This window comes from Dermochelys coriacea, chromosome 2, assembly GCF_009764565.3.
Source record: "Dermochelys coriacea isolate rDerCor1 chromosome 2, rDerCor1.pri.v4, whole genome shotgun sequence".
NCBI lineage: Eukaryota > Metazoa > Chordata > Testudines > Dermochelyidae > Dermochelys > Dermochelys coriacea.
Window position 1 is genome coordinate 91706734 of NC_050069.1, and position 20324 is coordinate 91727057.

At 38.5% G+C, this 20324-nt stretch overlaps 1 protein-coding gene across 1 annotated transcript in view; it reads right to left on the minus strand.

The window, feature by feature from the left end:
* PIEZO2 (piezo type mechanosensitive ion channel component 2) overlaps positions 1 to 20324 on the minus strand; it is a 448530-nt gene that overhangs the window by 273716 nt on the left and 154490 nt on the right. The window contains exon 3 of the mRNA XM_043508112.1: positions 8754 to 8879. Within this exon, the coding sequence (XP_043364047.1) occupies positions 8754 to 8879 (126 nt within the window). The remainder of the gene's footprint in view (positions 1 to 8753; positions 8880 to 20324) is intronic.

Genomic DNA, 20324 nt, shown 5'->3' on the forward strand with positions numbered 1-20324 from the left:
GATTCTGACCTTTTTCCCAGGTCTCCAAGTTTTTGACTTACCTTCTCTTAAACAAACTAGGGAAAATCAATCTAGATAGAGCTATGACAAGGTGGATGCATAACTGGCTGGAAAACCATTCCCAGAGAGTAGTTATCAGTGGTTTACAGTCAAGCTGGAAGGGCATATTGAGTGGGGTCTCGCAGGGATCATTTCTGGTTCTGGTTCTGTTCAACATCTTCATCAATGATTTAGATAATGGCATAGAGAGTACACTATAAAGTTTGTGGACAATAACAAGCTGGGAGGGGTTACTAGTGCTTTGAAGGATAGGATTATAATTCAAAATGATCTGGACAAATTGGAGAAATGGTCTGAAGTAAATAGGATGAAATTCAATAAGGACACATGCAAAGTACTCACTTAGGAAGGAACAATCAGTTGCACACATACAAAATGGGAAATGACTGCCTAGGAAGGAGTACTGCGGAAAGGGATCTGGGGTTCATAGTGGATCACAAGCTAAATATGAGTCAACAGTGTAACGCTGTTGCAAAAAAAGCAAACATCATTCTGGGATGTATTAGCAGGAGTGTTGTAAGCAAGACACGAGAAGTAATTCTTCCACTCTACTCCACGCTGATTAGGTCTCAACTGGAGAATTGTGTCCAGTTCTGGGCACCGCATTTCAGGAAAGATGTGGACACACTGGAGAAAGTCCAGAGAAGAGCAACAAAAATGATTAAAGGTCTAGAAAACATGAGCTATCAGGGAAGATTAAAAAAAGCTGGGTTTGTTTAGTGTGGAGAAGAGAAGATAGAAGGGACATGATAACAGTTTTCAAGTACATAAAAGGCTGTTATAAGGAGGAGGGAGCAAAATTGTTGTTCTCAACCTCTGAAGTTAGGACAAGAAGAAATGGACTTAAATTGCAAGGGAGGTTTAGGTTGGACATTAGGAAAAACTTCCTGTCAGGGTGGTTAATTACTGGAATAAATTGCCTAGGGAGGTTGTGGAATCTCCATCATTGGAGATTTTTAATAGCAGGTTAAACTAACACCTGTCAATGATGGTCTAGATAATACTTAGTCCTGCCATGAGTGCAGGGGACTAGACTAGATGATCTCTCGTGGTCCCTTCCAGCCCTATGATGCTATGTTTTCCAGGTAGGGAAACTGAAGAATGGCGAGAGAGACTTGCCCAGGGTAACAAAGGAAATCTGAGACCAAGCCATGATCTGAACCTAGATCCCATATTTTAACCATAAATTCATCCTTCCTCCTGACATCAAATCTTATGCCACACTCTGCAAATATAACATCTAAATAATACAGAATAAAACTAAACCATAACTTGTATAATCTTTAGAAATATTTAAAAATATCTGTTACATGTTGAGAATTTGATTTATATGGAAAAATTCGAATAGTTGAAGTTCAGACTTTGGTATTCTAACTCACACTGAGTAGAACCTTATCTCTGTAAGTAGTACCATTGTTGTAAGTGGGATGTCTCATGGTGTAAGATACTATTCAGTCTGAATAAAAGTGTAAACAGGACTTACCACAGAGTACAGCAGTAGCCAGTGAGAGCAAAGGTGGCAGAATCAGGCACTAAAAAGGTATGGCATTGGCCAAAATATAATTAAGAGGAGACAGTTGGATTGGAAACTATCTGCAGATGTTAGAAGGGTGCAAACACCAAGACATGAATTGTTTAGGGCGGCATAAGGGAATGGGGGTAATGGCATTAATTTAAAGAAAAGAAAACTTAGAATAAGTACCAGGAAAACTCTTTTACCTATGATATCATTTAGATCATATTGCAGCCTGCCACAGAAAGTGGTAGAAGCTCCATCGATTAAGTCATTTAAAACTCATTTAAAGTCATTCAACAGTTACAAATTGACAAAAATTATTTATAAAAAAATTGCACTACTGTGCCTATATTACCACTACATTAAAACCAGATAATATATTATTTGCAATGGCATAAGTGAAACCTAGCTGATATTTATTTTAAAAGTATATTTCTGACAGAATAAAAAATATTTTAATAGGCAGCACAACAGATATTTTGGGAAGGTTTACAGACCTTACTTCTGATGTATCTATTTCCTCTCTTACCTAGATGAGCTGTATTTTTTTTAAAAAAGCAGAGGTATTAAATGTCAAACCTGCACAATGCAGCCTTTAACAAACCAGAAATCTGGTGTAAAGTTAAATGTGCAGTTTTTAAAGAATTTTTTTTTACTTGTGCCAGGTAATAGTCACTGGATTCAAAGGAAACAAGAGCCCTCCAATGATACAATATTTCTAAATGCTAATGTTGCCACAATAACATGTGTCCTAAAGACTCAAGAAGATGCTGTGGATTTTCATAGCTGTGCTGAAGGTGAAGGTGTATGAGCTTTGAATGGGAGTGAGGTAGTTAAAATAACAAAATGAAGAAACTGTATACGTGCTGATATTTGATGGTCCTGAACTGGAACACTATCTACTGGTGCAAAAACCAAGCCATCTGGAGTATTTCATTTTGATTTACAAATGTCTTGGATAGAAAGCAAAATGTAAAAAAAAAACAAAAAAAAAAAACAAAAAAAACCCCAGTTCTGTATATCTAGACAATTTTTACTTTTCAGTTTGACATTTGCTACTTTGCTTCTGCAGATGCCAAAATCTATATGTTTCTGGACTTTAAAGATTAAAGAGGTGGGTTTTAGTTCACTGGTTAAACTGTTACTGTATCACTTTAACTCTTTAAAAAATGACAGTTTGCACTATCCCCAGTTTTTAAAAGATTTGCAAGGGTCTCTATTACCAACCCTGAAAGTATTTTCAGGGGTTTAATAACTCAGCAGTGAGAGAAAAAAATTCTCTGAGCTAACAACTTGAGCTACATTGGCTCAGGATCAAATGGATTTACAAAATTTGAAAAAAGAAACCTGTTTACCCATCTCTCATCCCCAGTTCAAGTTGGCAGTAGCTCGTAAGAGGCCTGAAGAATTCTATGGAACCTTAAGACTTATTTCTGAGGTACAAACTATTGAGTTCTGGGGCCTAGTTTTCATTTTCCTACAGCATGAAAGCAATTTCATGTCATTTAAACATTTTGTGGAACACCTGAATACTTAAAAATGATCAAATAAACTACACACTGAACTAATTCAATGTTATCATTCTCTTCTTTCCTCTTCTGCTGTCACTCCCTTCCTTCCCCAAGTCCTAGCGTCACTATTTTTAGCATAATGGGAAATGCTCTCCTGAAAACCCCTGGTCACTCTCTCCATTAAATAGCTAATAAATAACATCAATTACATATATTCTCTATATTTAAAATGAGGGCAACATTTGCTCTAATTTATTCAAACTCTGAGTGAAATTTACACTTCCCAGCAGCTCAAAGCCAGGGTAAACAGGCTTTTTTTGGTTAAATTAAACAGGGGTCGAGTCATCCTACCTCTCCCCCTGAGCCAGAGCGCCTGTGTAGCTGGCCCAATAAATAATAATAATATTGCAATTTGCAAAATAAATGCAAATATCACCAATGGTCGATCCTGTACCTTGAAGCAATACTAAACTGCAGTCCTTATATTATGGAGATGCCAGTCATGGATCCATAATGAAAGCTGAGTTGAGTTTTGCATCTAAAAGCAAAGATCCAACCTCTTTGTTATATATGAAGAATATATTGTATCCTCCCCAAAATTACAGCACTGTAATTGTGTACACAATGATTTATCTGAGAATTTACAGGAAATCCATCAGTTTATGAGCTAAAATTAATTTTAAAATTGGGTCCTTCAAGAAATTTAGCATGGGTACCAAACCTTTTCTTGTCCTGAATGATCTCAACAACAGAATTACACAGACTCTCAAAAAGTGTCCATGTAGATCAAACTCATTGAAATCTCAGGCATATACTGCATTTGAAGAAATTTAGTTGTAATTATCCTAACTTATTAGCCATTTTTGTTTCTGACTGTCATTATTACAATAAAATATTGATGGGTCAACAGCTCAGGTCACTCTCAGCTGCAGCTATTGTGGCATCAGAGGCAACAACAAGCCAATGCTTTCCTTCTACAGCAAACTGAAGTAGCTAATTCTTTCTATTCGATTCTGCTATGGATCTATTGGTTGTAATTGGTCAGTGGTATCAGAAAGTTGAGTGAATAAATGTATCAAACCTTCCTATGGGCATGTTACTTGGCCCAACTGTCACTGCTTCTTAAAGGTATGCTATGCTGAAAACCCGTGTTACAAGAGAATTAAGGCTGAGAGTATGTATTAGTAATTTAAGAGTAAAAATATTATAGGTTATTATATTTATATAATATAAACTGTTATAACTAGTTACAGTTATAATTATACAAAATAATTACAAATCCCAGAAAATCAGAGTTAAACTTAAAAGAAATCCAAACATGCTAAGGCTCCTACACAACCTTAAATAAGCTCTCTAGTGATGGGCAAAATATTAGGGGAGGAGGAATGAATGTGTCTTTAAAAATCAGCTTGCTCTATAATGCATTGACTATAATTGCATAGTAGCACTACAGGGCACAGTTAATATCATTCAGGTGCTCTGTTGCCAATGTTGTCATGGCTCATCAAATTATATTTTAACATACTGCCATGCACAGGTGGCATATCTCCCTATGCTAAATACAGGTCACCTGGTAAATTACTCATATACAAGAAGTTAAACCGCAATCAATTAGAACTATGCAGTACAAACATTCAAATTAACATCAGGTTGACTGAGTCCACATTAAAAAGAAATACTGTGTAGCTGGATTCTTTTTATTTACCTTCTTATCTTTAAGACTTCAGGGTTTACAAGGGAAGAGGTGGGACACACACCCACCCATACCCCTCTCTCGCACAGAGCGAGTGACCGACCAACCCGACCCTCCCTGCCCAACACTCTCCACCCTCCCTGCCTCGCTGGGCCACCGGGATGAACTCCCGGTACTTGGCACCGCGTCTTCCCAAGGCAATGCATGTGTGTGCGTGCGTGGGGGGGAAGTGGTAAGCAGGGTCACATGCCCCCGCCCAGATTTCTGCCAGGGTTCACACCAGTATGTGGCCAGCAGCAGCATTTCGGCACTGTGCAGAACGGAAGGGATAGGAACCGCTTCCAGCTACAGGGGACGGTGGGGGAGAGAGAAGACCTCACCCATGTCTTTGCAGAGCTCATTCCTCCCCCTCCCCCTGACCCCCTGTAGGTTAGGGGCAAGAAGAGGCTGGAAATCACTTCTCTACTTCCCCCCCCATCACTCCAGAGCTTGGCTGAGGGGGAGAGGATGCCCCGTGCCAGTGCTTTGTGGGGCTTGGCTCCTTCTGGCCAGTGCTCTGGGCTGGAGGGTTTTGGCTTTCCCAGGTTGCTGGCCCAGCCAGAGGCAGTGGGGGTAGGAAGGAGCCTGCTGGCCAGGCTGCTGGTGAGTTGAGCGCTCTGACCAGGGGCCGATTCTCTGCACAGCACTGGGAGAGGAACGTGCCTCACCACGGGGATATGGAGGAGCAGCGGAGCTGAGGGGGGCAAAGGGGCAAAGCAGGGACAGGACAGCGAGAGAGGAGCAAATAAAAGGGACAATGGATGGGCAGCAGAGGCGACACGTAACTGGATGCTTCCTGGCACCTGCCTGCACTCATTGGCCACTGCAGCTTGCAGCACGCAGCCAGCAGCGGCTGGAAACAAGATGCAGGGACGGGGTTCTGCTGGCCGAGACCAGGCACGCAGTGGGGGCTGTGCTGACAGACCAATAGGGGGAGCAGCCCAGCCCCGCATGCTGCAGTTTCACCCCGCCACCAGCCTTGCACACCCATCACTGGCCACTGGACCCCCCACTCACCACCAGTGGGCGGGTGGCTGGTGAGCAGGGATCTGACCAGTAGCAGGACCCCCCCAGTACTGATGGGGGAGAGGCAAAAAATACGGGACAATTTGCCCATTTTTAAGAAAAAGTTGGGACACCTGCAGGCGGGCTTAAATACAGGACTGTCCCTTTAAAAAAAGGACATCTGGTCACTCTAGCTTTGCACAACCTTGCAAAGCCTTATTTGCATGAGTATTCCCTACTATATGAGTGCAATAGGGCTACCTGCTTGAGTAAGTATGAGTAAGGATCCACGATAGTGCCCCAAAATTACTACTTGGAGTCGGAATCATATCTTATTTCTCTGGTAAGTACCATACATATTATGATACCATTATTTAATAATAAATAATATTAAGGTTTCAGAGTAGCAGCCGTGTTAGTCTGTATCTGCAAAAAGAACAGGAGTACTTGTGGCACCTTAGAGACTAACACATTTATTAGAGCATAAGCTTTCGTGGGCTACAGTCAACTTCATCGGATGCGTAGAATAGAACATATAGTAAGAAGATATATATATACACATACAGAGAAGGTGGAAGTTGCCATACAAACTGTAAGAGGCTAATTAATTAAGATGAACTAATATCAGCAGGAGAAAAAAACTTTTGTAGTGATAATCAAGATGGTCCATTTAGACAGTTGACAAGAAGGTGTGAGGATACTTAACATAGGGAAATAGATTCAATATGTGTAATGACCCAGCCACTCCCAGTCTCTACCAATGTGATATATGCCATCATGTGCCAGCAATGCCCCTCTGCCTTGTACATTGGCCAAACCAGACAGTCTCTACGCAGAAGAATAAATGGACACAAATCTGACATCAGAAATCATAACATTCAAAAACCGGTAGGAGAACACTTCAACCACTCTGGTCACACAGTAAAAGATTTAAGGGTGGCAATTTTGCAACAGAAAAACTTCAAAAACAGGCTCCAACTGAGAAACTGCTGAGCTTGAATTAATATGCGAACTAAATACTATTAACTTGGGTTTGAATAGAAACTGGGAGTGGCTGGGTCATTACACATATTGAATCTATTTCCCTATGTTAAGTATCCTCACACCTTCTCGTCAACTGTCTAAATTGGCCATCTTGATTATCACTACAAAAGTTTTTTTCTCCTGCTGTTAATAACTCATCTTAATTAATTAGTCTCTTACAGTTTGTATGGCAACTTCCACCTTCTCTGTATGTGTGTGTATATATGTCTATATATCTATATCTATATATCTATCTCTATATATCAAGTAAACATATGTTTTATTTATGCATACGATGAAGTGGGCTGTAGCCCACGAGAGCTTATGCTCTAATATATTTGTTAGTCTCTAAATAATATTAAATATTTCTTTTATTACCTATGTCCATCTCCTCCACACTATCAGCCTTGACACTCTTGTTTATCCATTTCAGCCACAACCATCTTTGCACTTACTACCATGCCCCTTTCTAAATGAAATATCCTGCCTGAACTAGTCCATAAAACCAATACCAGGTCCTCCTACTAATCTCTAACCAAAACTTACTTATACTATGACATATGCAAGAAACTAGTCATCTAATAAGGCATTAGTTTGAGGGCCACTTGGGCATACTTGATACTAATTATAGGGGGGAAAAGATTTTACATTTTCTCTTTCTCCTCCCACCCTCTTTGTTGCTTGCCCATGAAGATTATAAAGATTGTGGGGGTAGGAATTATTTATCTACATATATGGAAAGTCCCTAGAGCATTGTGAATGCTACCATAATAAAATTATAATAGCCATAATAATTATGAAATAGAAATAGCAAAGGAACTTATCTAATTCACTGGATCAATTATATGCATTTTATATTTTGAAAATGCAAAAATTTCTTTTGAGAACATTAAAGATCTGACAAAAGCCCAATAAGTCAGCGTTAAAACTGTCATTTGATGTGCACAATTGTATCTTTTCTTTAAAAAATAGTATGACTTAAGGATGAAATGTTAGCATTAATTCTGAGTTTCCTGGGGCTTTTGTTCTTTTAAGTCAGATGCTCAGCTTTTCCGGTGTCTTTATTTAATTGTAGTACTACTGTTTATTCAAGTGATAGTAGCACATTCTGTGAAAATAAAATGGGCATTTATCAAAGGTAATTTGCCAGTTATAAATATCAAACATAAGCATTGTAAGACAAATATAAATTGTCTATCTGGAGCTTAGATTTATCTTATTTCAAATCTTTGGATAATCAACATGTGTGTAACAAGGTTCACATTTGAATTATTGAAGAATATTTTTGGAAAGAGGACGATACAATAGGTTACATTATTTACTTTTAATTAATGTTAGGGTAAAAAGAAAATATTAAAATACTATTTCCTATATAATATTAGAGAAGAAGAAGAAAGTAGCGTGTTTAGGGTTGTAAACTTTGAATCCAAGGTTTGGATTCAAGGTTTAAAGTTACTTAAATTAGCAAATACAACAAAATTTCATAGGAGGCATAATATGATAGCGGTAGTCAGTCTAGATGGATTTGCATTAATATACAACAGTTTAATTTTAATGTAATGAGATATGCATTAACTACATAAAAGAGAGGCCATTCCAGGCTGTGGATAACTTTGATCAACTCTCAAAAATAAAATTCACATGTAGCACAATGCATAATAGACCCATTGAGAACACTACCCTGACAGCAATATAAGTATTACAAACATTTAATAATAAATCCTCCCACCTCCCTTTGGGCCATAAGGAAAAGATAGGCCTTGCAGCATGCCAAAGGTTAACAAAGTTGGTTAGAGCCTTAATGGTAAAAAAAAAAAGTCCAGCCATCAGCACCCCTCCCTTTTATACCAGCAAAGCATTCTTTCATCCTTCAAATTAATGCACCAAAGATAGAAAGGATACTCACAATTAAAACCGGGTTCAATATTGTTTCCAGCTTCAAGGCTGTTTATTGTGATTTGGAAGATGATGTGCAGCAGTAGGAATGATAGACTGATGAAACACAAGGATTTTAATAACCTTCCTGTATGTCCTAGAAGACACAATATTGAGATGTACATAGTTGGGAGAAGTTCCAAAGAGTCAAAATAGTGTTTAAAATTATCCAAGCATAGAAATTTTATAAAAATCTGGTAAATGGAAAAGGTTTCTAAAGTAAACCAGTTATCCACTAGTTATGAATGTTACCTTGAGGGTTCTGTCACTCATACCACAGTATACAACACGATTATAACAAATGTCCAAATATGGCATTTCAGATATATAAAAACCCTTGATTATAACTCATACAATATTTTCCTCAAATGTTTTTTAGAAATTATCTAGAATCTCCAGATATCAGTCTTAATGAAGAAAATTTTCAATATTTTTATCACCTAATCATCTGACATAGACACTGTAAATAAGCAAATGTTGATTAACATTTCTAAAGGCAAAGAGAAAGAGCTACCCATCTGTTACTCCTTTAATTACATACAACATGGCCAGAAAGGTTAGCGACTTAAAACTGCTGTGATGGTCAGAAGGAGCATAGATACTCTTTTAAAATGAATGCTTTCCTTTGTGCAAACTGGGGTTGACAGACAAGCTAGCTGATCAGTCTCCTTTGGTAGCTTTTTGGAAATAATTTTCAAAACAGACTAAGAGACGATTTTTCCATAGGCACTTAGTTGTTGATTCTCTATGACTTGCTGGAGATCCACGTCAGACAACAAATAAAAAATGTTTGGAACAGATTTTGAAAATGTCCTCATACGTCCCCAGCAGTGTCCTGCCTTTCCCATCAAAAGTGAAAATGGAAAGAAAAGAGTGAATTCAAAAGAGAAGAGATGGAATTATGTAAATCACTGATATTTCTTCAAAAACAACATTCTTTTTAAAATCTAAAATGTATTGCTACTAAAAAATGGGCAAGAACTATCCATTTGTCTGCCTTAACTATAATGAAAAAAAATAAATAAAAAGTTGCATCTCCATGGTACCTTCCACCCAAGCTTCCATAAATTTACTTTCAGATCAAATCTATGAAGTTGGTAAGTATTATTAGCCAAATTTTACACATCAAAAAACAGAGATCTTGGCCAAAGTAATATAGAAAGCCTGTGGCAGAACTGATGGGGACAAAGGCTCCTCCAATTCCCCATAACTCCCAGATTTGTAATTAAATGACTTTCTCCCACAAGTATCCAATGGCTCATGGAAGGGAGTTGCCTCAACAACCATGGAGACAGGAGCAGACCAAAAATAGGGGTTGTGGTGCACTATAGGTCTCTTTCAGAGAATCCCTCTTGAAATTTGACAGGGACCATGTAACTATTTACATTATAGACAAAGATACAAAGGCACTTGGGATTCAGATATACAAGGCAGTCCTGGGATTCAGGAGACCTGGATTTCATTCCCAGCTCTGCTCCTGACTCCTTGTGTGACCTTCAGCAAGACACTTCACATCTCTGTACCTCTCTTTTCACCCTTTGCCAACTTATCCATTTCAACTGTAGGCTCTGCAGGGCCTGGAGCATCTCTTATTACATATACAACACCTACTATGACTGCACTCTGATTTCAGTTGCGGCCTCTAGGCATTCCCATACTAGTACAGCTAGAACTACTAAATATAGAGAGGCCAAGTTTATAGTGGTTAGTTATATTCAGATACTACTCTCTAATATGGATACTACCGGCACAGATGCTTTAGATATGCAGTTTGATTACACAGCTGACAAAATGCCATGAATTTATTTTTGTTGATACAAATGTGAAAGGTTAATGACGCTCTATAACTTGATAATTCTATCATGGCCACACTTTTCCATTTCACTCTTGTCTCAGAACAAGGAACCCGTTTAAAGGCATGTCATAATGCTATCAATTTAAAATCTTTCAGACCCAATCACACTATTCATTATATTCCTGACAGACCGTTTAGTAGATTACCATGAAATTCTCATTTCTGATATACTTCAAGTGCTATTATTAATATGACCCCATATTAATACAGGGACATCACCATTACTTAAAATGATGTTTCTTTTCATAAATAGCATCAGCAGTACTGTAATTTGTATTCACTTATTATGTGAAATCAAGAGCTCCTTGCAGGAATGCTCAAAGAAAGCAACTTTTAAAGTTTGCACACAGAATTACTTGATGATAGTGAACTGAGTTCACAGGCACAACTATCCACAATTGAAATGGTATATTTTTATGGGTTTAAACTTGACACAGCAGGGGATCATGGCTTCTAATTGCCCTCACCAAATTCTGGCACAAAGACAATTAAACAAGCATCTGACCACTACTTTTGCACCACATGTTCACATCCAGCTATTTTCTGCCAATGTGTGTTATGATGACAGAAAATTACAGACTAGTCAGAGTAGCAGCCGTGTTAGTCTGTATCTGTAAAAAGAAAAGGAGTACTTGTGCACCTTAGAGACTAACCAATTTATTAGAGCATAAGCTTTCGTGAGCTGAGCTGAGTTCACAAAAGCTTATGCTATAATAAATTTGTTAGTCTCTAAGGTGCCACAAGTACTCCTTTTCTTTTTACAGACCTGTCAATGCAACGTACTTGGGAAATAATCCAAACTCCACTGAAGTCCATAAAGTTCAATGAGCTTTGGATCAGGCTTCTGATCTACTTTTATAGAGGAGGGAACACCTTAACAGGATGGAGGGAAGGGTTCCTAAAACTCCTTCCACAGCAGTAGCCCAGAAGTAGTTAAATAATCTAGACAAGGACCAGACTACACTATTCACAGCTAGGACTACATGCCCACACACAAGTACTTTGTGTTAGAACTGGGCAAAAAATTGCAGACAAATAGTTTATTTTCCAAAAAATGTAGTTTTGATGATCCAAAACTATTGCAAATTTGACATGAATTTCCCAAATAGCTTCAGCTAGAAATGTGTTGTTTTGGGCATCAGGCGCTAGTTGCAAAACAGCATTAGCATCATCTCCCTAACAATGCTGAGCCCTACTTGGGATGTGGGAGATCCAGGTTCAATTCCTTGTTGATGTAGAGGGGGGATGTCAAGGTTCTTTCCCCACTCTGAACTCTAGGGTACAGATGTGGGGACCTGCATGAAAACCTCCTAAGCTTACTTTTACCAGCTTAGGTTAAAACTTCCCCAAGGTACAAACTATTTTACCCTTTGCCCTTGGACTTCTACTGCCACCACCAAACATCTGGGTTTATTTTTGAGAAAGCGTTGTTTGGAAACATCTTTCCCCGCAAAATCCTCACCAAAATCTTGCACCCCCCTGACTGGGGAAGGCTTGATAAAAATCCTCACCAATTTGCATAGGTGACCACAGACCCAAACCCTTGGATCTTAAGAACAATGAAAAAACATTCAATTTCTTACAAGAAGAATTTAATATATGAAAAGGTAAAAAGAATCAGGATGGTAAATACCGTACAGGGTAATTAGATTCAAAACATAGAGAATCCCTCTAGGCAAAACCTTAAGTTACAAGAAAGACACAAAGACAAGAATATTCATTCTATTCAGCACAGTCTAATTTCTCAGCCATTTAAAGAAATCATAATCTAATGAATATCTAGCTAGATTACTTAGTAAATTCTAAGATTCCATTCCTGTTCTGTCCCCGGCAAAAGTATCACACAGACAGACCCTTTGTTTCTCCCTCCCTCCAGCTTTGAAAGTATCTTGTCTCCTCATTGGTCATTGTGGTCAGGTACCAGCAACATTATCCTAGCTTCTTAACCCTTTACAGGTGAAAGGTTTTTTCCTCTGGCCAAGAGAGATTTTAAAGGTGTTTACCCTTCCCTTTATATTTATGACAGGGGATTTGAACTTGGGTCCCCCACACTGCAGGAGAGTGCCTATGCCACTGGGCTATGGGGTATCTGGGAACAGGTCTCCCAAATTCTGCTGTTGAAGTTGTTCCACTTTATATAAAATAGTTGCATAGTCATTGATGTGGACACTGGCAAAATGAGGAGAGAGACATGCATGTAATTAAGTGGCAGGCTCCACTACCGCAACTTTTATTAAATTTTCACACAGGAGAGGAGCACTACCCACCCATCACCCATACTATACAATGCCAGGCATTTAAATAGTTCCAGTGTGGGCGCCTTACCATATAACCCATAATTGGTGCCAGGGTTACAGTACTCCTTACCATACAATCCATAATGCAGGGTAGGCTACTCCTCAACCTACCCTCCAGGACTCAGGCCAATTCTCTCGATTTTAGTGTGAGTCTCGTGATATTTGGTGTTTTTCTTACATCACCAGTTCCTGGATTCATGTCACTTCATGAGAACTGAAAATTTCATTAAAAATAAAATAAGTTTCTGACCCTTGTGCTTGCACAGAAATGCTTAAAAACATGAACCCTATCGCCTCAAAAACCAGGAGACAAATAATAAGAACACAGTAAGTTTATTATGTGCTGAAATCTCATGATTTAAAGTCAGTCTTCTGATGTTTGAATGTTTAGTCTGGGACCACAAACAGTAGAATTCTTTAATCATAATCATATGGTTATTGCATGGTGTCATTATAGAGCATAGTTAAGGGTTTTGGGGGCCTTAACTAGAGGAATCCTATACCTTACAATTGGATTTCTTTTACCTTAATTCTGATTTTCCTGGGTTTATACCACTTGGTTTCAGGATAACTACAACATCTCTGTATTGCATTTTACCCTAAATTACTGATATGCACTTTCAACTTTAGCTCCTATGTTAACAGCTTTTGTGTGGGAATCCTCAGACATTTATGTTTACCAAAGAGTCTTTTAGCTGGTTACAGCAGAAGTAACATGAAAATACAAGTCAGTATTTATGCAATTTTTGCTAATATGTGAAAGTATATAAAATAGGTGGTATTTCATGTATAATTATCTCCTGAAATGGTTTCTAGTTAATGACTTTATACATGTTCTATGAAATATGGGTGGGATTTTCTAAAGTGCTTGGTGTTAGTTCACCACTTCTCCCATAGAAGTCAAAAGGCATTTAGCCATTGACCTCAAATGAGAGCAAAATTAGGCCGAAGATGAATGATTTTGAAAATCCCATCTTATATTTTCATACCTAATGCACACAGATTGGGGGCGAGGGGAGACGCACCTTTCCAGGAGGCAAAATGTTTTTAGGCTACCTTCTCAATTGGATTTTTCAGATGTGAGAATTCAGTTATAAGTGAGACTCTTAGTGCCTCAATATCACATTTAACCTTACAACTTTTAGAAATGAGAGCAAAATTAAGATGAAAGGTCTACCAACACAAAATTTAAATTTGGAGTTTACCTCCCCCCAAAGTTTCAGCAGTGCTTAAAACTGGAAGTTTGGTTCTGGACAATTGCAAGTATAAAGAAAAAAATGTTACTTAATTTTGCATGAAAATCTGTCATTTTCATGACAAGTATTAAAATTAGATACATATACATATGTACACAAAAGGTTTAATATGGAATATAAACTTTGACCCATCTACTTTATCCACCTTCTGCTTGACAGGAAAGCCATCTATTTTAGTAAGTAAAGTTAATAATACTATTGGCTACAAAGTTCCTGTCAATTCTTTTCTTGAATTCACCAATATTTTCTGCTCTTATGATCCTCTAGTCTATATTCTGATGATCCTGGGAGAAGCAGAGCTAATCAGATATCAGTTCCAAACAAAGACTCAGAGATAAACTTTTCAAGGTGCTGAACATTCTAGCCCAATCCAATAAAGCACTTATGCATGTACCTAACTTTAAGTACATGAGTAGTCCCACTGAATGGGACTACAGTCCAGCACATTTAATTTTTTTGTTGTATTATGCCAGAGTGTACTTTGTAGGATCAAATGCTAAGGGGGTTAAGACACCCAGTTACTGCTGAAAGTCAGTGGGACTTAGGATCCTAGGTCCCTTAGGATCCTTTGAAAACCCCAGCATTATACATTACAGTTTTCTAAGTTGTCATGTAGTCTTTGCATATATTAAGAGCTGATGTAAAGAGCTGCAGAGTGGAAGCCACTTTCACTGCCCGCCCAACAACAAATTTTATTGATCTAACAAAACCTAGTAACTATGCTACATATTCTTGAGTGCCATCTACTTACCTATTAAGTGTTTACATATACACAGATATGGGAACTCTCTTGTAATAAGGTTAAACATTAAACATTTCCTGCATTCCACCCCAGAGATAACTCCTAAGTAAAGTAACAACTGTATGTATAGGATAGTTTTAAACAGCTCACTGGGAACATTTAGGTACAAAGGGACTCTTGAATTGTTTGATCTTTGTGTATATCTGTATATTTTCCTTGCTCTGCAGGATTGTTTAACCAGGTTGTAATTTGCACAGTGTTTGATATGTTTTGAATAATCAGAGATACAAAGATTGCGTTAATAGCACTGATACAGGGTTGGTCATCTCTAAAGTGGTGGATGACAACAAGGCAAAGGCTATGAATAAAGAAAAGGGGAACGCAATAGTTTGAAAGGATTTGATTTAGAATAAAATTTGAAACTGGTGTGCTTTCTATATTGTATATTTATACAATGGCAAACCATTAATCCACAGATTACAGAAATTATACATTGGCACAAAACCTGAAAAAAAAGATTACTTCCATTCAGTGAGCCTTAAATATGCTTCCTAAGTAGGACCCAAGCAAATAAAATGCTTAAGTCATCCTGTAGTTGCCAGTGTTTTCTTTTTTTTTTGTTTCCCCGCACCAAAGAAAAATTTACTTTCTTCCTTTCTTGCAAATAGTATAGTTTTTTTTGCTACATTGTAAGCATTCCATTACACTGCAGCCTGTCTAAATTTAGATAAAGATTAATACTATATATAAAATCTATTTTAATACATTTTAAGAATTCTTTGCACTTCAACACTACTTTCTACTCAAGGAATTTGCTTCTAGTACAGCCAAGGTAGATGACAGCTCTAAGCATCACAAAAACACTAACTGGCTAACTTGCTAGGAGTCTCAGCAAGAGGCAAGGAATGAAAGAATTAATAAACGCTCCTGTCCATGCCGTACTTGCATGGGACCAAGCCCCACAAAATTTACATCTACATCCAATAGCTCCAGAGTTCCAGGTTGTGTCTTAGAGAGAGGGATCCAAGGTGTGAAGGTCATATATACATCCTAACTTCCCCAATACCACAAGAATTTTCAGATCCAGTGCTTCCACTCCAAATTTCCCCCAAGTTTGTGGGATTTTGATCTGATTTTTTGGGTTCATTTCCATCTCTAGTGTGAGTTAAGGGCCCAGTCAAGAACTCTGATTATTACTGTGCTCTAGTATAAAAGAAAAATGTAACAGAAGAAATGTTAAAACAATATATAAATAAATTTGATCAAATTTTAAGCAAAATATTATATTATAATAAAATGCTGTCTATCCCAAGTAGCATCCTTCCATAGAATCATAGACTTTAAGGTCAGAGGTGACCATTATGACCTTTAACATTACAAATTCTTGTATTTTTTGTGATAGCTCATATGTCATTAAAACATGTTTATCAACAAATTTTTTACTTTACCTTCTGTAAACAAATTAACTATTCTTTATTTCTATGTAAAACAAAGATACTTATCTGCCTCTCTCTCTCTCTCTCTCTCATTTTAATTAGGATACTATTGAATTTCAGCACACATAAAAATGAATAAAAATGTTAACAGGTATGTCTGATTATGTTTACAGGAATGTAAAATGGACTTGGGTAAACCTGACAGTCAAAAGAGTTGTGTAATTTAAAGTAACCTGATTTAGAAATGAAAACAGAAAAAGACCTACATAGAAAAATGAATGCTTACTTACTCTAGCTTCTTGCAAGACTTCCTGTTTTTTCTAGAAATTGTCGTGCCCAGAATACTATTAGAACTGAGATACATCCTCTGCATCAATAGACAATGCCATCCTTCAGCCAGTTATAATCTTTGACTAGCAAGTTTACAGAGGCAAGTTACCCATTTTGTTAAAATATTTTTCCAGACAAGCCTTAGAACTTAACCACTCATTATTTTTCCAGAGGATCATTGCAGACTTTTGTAGTGTTAAACAATTACTTCAGTTTTACAGGAAATAAAAACTATTTTATACACTAGTATATACAAATATTGTAAAATTTTATGCCAAGATATTTAGTTATAAGAGTTTGAATTTTATGGTGTACAGACCCTAGATGAAATGGGTATAGTGACTGTGGTTCTTCAAGTTGTATGGTCCACATGTATTCCAATGACGTTCACATGAACCCTGTGCCCTCCAGTTCAGATTATTTTGGCCAACAGTGTCCACTGGGAGCTGGGATTGCAATTTGAGTGTCCTTATACCTCCAAAGGGCATAAAGGGCAGGGTGACTCCAACTGTTCCCCACTTCCTTCGCCAATTTAGAATGCAGGTATTATAGAACTCCACAGTAGCATGCAAGGGCAGGTAGCATATATGAATAATGTCTCAAAGAACGACTGTAACTGTAAGGTAGATGACGGTTTCTTTTTCTAGGAGTGCTTGCCCATATATATATATGATGGGGGCTCACAAATAATGAAAAAAGTCAATGGAGGTGGGAGCCAGGAGTCTAACTAATGATGACTGAAAGACATCCCTGCCAAAAAAAAAACAGACTGGGATGTTTTGTGATTAAGCAGATAGGTCCCCATACTGGCAACAAGTGAGTTAATGAGAGAGTCTATGAACCCAAACTGGCCCTACCACACTACACCTGCAACAGATGACAGTCGTGGAAACTGGAGTTAAAAGGAGGAAACCTGGGCCAGTTTTGGATTGCCCAGGAAGGAGAGCAGAGCTCTGTTTCTCCTGTGTGAGAGAGGGTTGCAGCCCAGAGACGGAGATAGCTTGCCTGTTGGATGAACTTCCTGCTAGATGGGACAACCACTGGGAGGTTGGGCTGACTGAGTACAGACTGCTTGGAGACAAGCCCTGAATAGAAATGCAGGTTCTCACTGAAGGTTTTGAGTTGTGGGGTTTTGTTCCTGATTTCTTTGAGATCTTAATATCCTGGATGCAGTAGGACTGAATTGTGCCTTGGCCAGAGGGCTAAAGCACCATTATCTCTGACCTCAGAAGAGGCAAAGACCTGCCAGCTGAGATCTGTGGTCTGATGGGCCACAAGGGGTATTGCAGAAGCAAACCTGGTCATGTGCTTTCATGATGGAGTGGACCTATGTGTTGAACTCCAAGTAGCTGCCCAACATATTTCGACCATGGGCACACTTCTCAAAAAAGATACGGAGGCTGGCTGCCTGAACCCTGGTGGAGTAAGCTGTGACTCTTTCCAGAGAGTCTACATTAGCTAATTCATACCATAGTCCACTGGCTCTCAACCTTTCCAGACTATTGGACCATTTTCAGAAATCTAATTTGTCTTGTGTACCCCAAGTTTCACCTCAATTAAAAACTACTTGCTTACAAAAATCAGACATAAAAATACAAAAGTGTCACAAAAAGAAAAGGAGTACTGGTGGCACCTTAGAGACTAACAAATTTATTAGAGCATAAGCTTTTGTGAGCTACAGCTCACTTCATCATGCTCTAATAAATTTGTTAGTCTCTAAGGTGCCACCGGTACTCCTTTTCTTTTTGCGAATACAGACTAACACGGCTGCTACTCTGAAAAAAGTGTTACAGTCCACTATTACTGAAAAAATTGTTGACTTACTCATTTTTATCATATAAAATAAACAATTTGAAATATAAATATTGTACTTACATTTCAGTGTATAGTACATAGAGCAGTATAAACAAATCAATGTCTGTAATAAATTTTAGTTTGTACTGACTTCACTAATCTTTTTAGGTCTTTTTGCTCCACTACAGGGGCAATCATCCCAGGTTAGCTAGATTCCTGTTTGACCTTATTAGAGTCTTCCCCTCAGTCAAATAACGTATGCCCTTAGGCAAACATCTAGATGAGTTGATGTACCCCATAGAAGACCTTTGCGTACCCCCAGGGGTACACATATCCTAGCTGAGAACCACTGCCATAGCCCAATGCAACTATAAATCCAATTAGAAAGCCTTTAGGTTCAAGTGTGTTTACCTCTCAATCTTTCTGCATAAGATACAAATAACTTATCAGATATTCTGAACTGTGTAGTCCTGTCTAGCTGGAATGCCAGAACCCTGTACATGTACAGTGTAGCTTAGCTTCCCTTTTATTAGGCTGTGGCTCAGGGAAGAAAATAGGGATGTCACCCATCAGAGTAAGATGGAAATCAAAAACTGTTTTGGGCAGAAAACTTGGAATGAGGTCTGAAAGTTACCCTGTCTTTTTAGGATATAAGGCTATCCTGCCACAAGGGCCTAAATCTTTCCCACCTGTCTAGCAGATATTATTGCTACCAAAACTGCTGTTTTACTGGACACGTGAAAACAGGATCATGTAGCTAGAGACTCCAAGAGTGGTCCCACTGATACCATTAGAACAATGTTTAGACCCCAAGAGGGCATAAGTCTTTTGACTGGGAGGTAGACTCTAATAAGGCCAAACAGAAATCTAGTTAACCTGGGATGATTGTCCCTGCATTGGAGGATGATTAACTGAAATGGCTGCTAAGTGGACCCATCAGATATGTCTGCGCTGCAAAGTAAGACCTGCAGCAATGAGTCTCAGAACCCAGGTCAACTGACTTGGCTCACACTATGGCTCACGTAATGCAGATGTTCAAGCATAGGCTGGAACTAAGGTTCTAAAACCCATGTGTGTGGGGGGGTGTAAGTCTCAGAGTCTGAGCTGCAACCTGAGCCTGAATGTCTATACTGCTATTTGTAACCCCATAGCATGAGCCCTGTTAAGCCAAGTCAGTTGGCCAGTGCTCTGAGACTTGCTGCTACAGGCCTTTTTTTGGGGGGGGGGGGGATGAGCATTGACATACCCTTAGACAAATCAGGCCAGTTCACGTGTCTTTAACGATAACTGGTTATCGAGTACATCTGGGATCCATGAAGTATGTCTCGGTGCAGATTGGCTTGGATAGTAAACCTTTTCCATTTAGCCGTGTACATAGCCCTGGTCATGTACTTTCTGCTATTAATAGGGATAACTTCTCTCAACACTGACAACCATACAGCATCCATACCGTAGGGTGCAGGGAAGTTGGATCTGGATAGAGAATTTGGCCTTCTTTCTGCAATTCAGATACAGCTGAAGAAGCAGCTGGATTGGAACTGAACTAAGAGGTTCATCAGATCTGAAAAGCAAAACCGCTTTGGCCAGGCTAGCAACAGCCCTATCATCTTTGCTGAGTTCTGTCTGAGTGTTCTGACTAGAGTAATTAGGATTAGAGTAATTGGAGAATAAGCATATATGAGACCTGGAGACCAAGAATGCATCTGTTAGATCTTGACCTCCTCTGGACAAGAAGTTTTGACATTTCTTGTTGTTCAATGTTGCAAAGAGATCTATAAAGCAACTTTCCCTCTCTTGGTATTGACCGCAACTGGTGAATATTCCTTGAATGA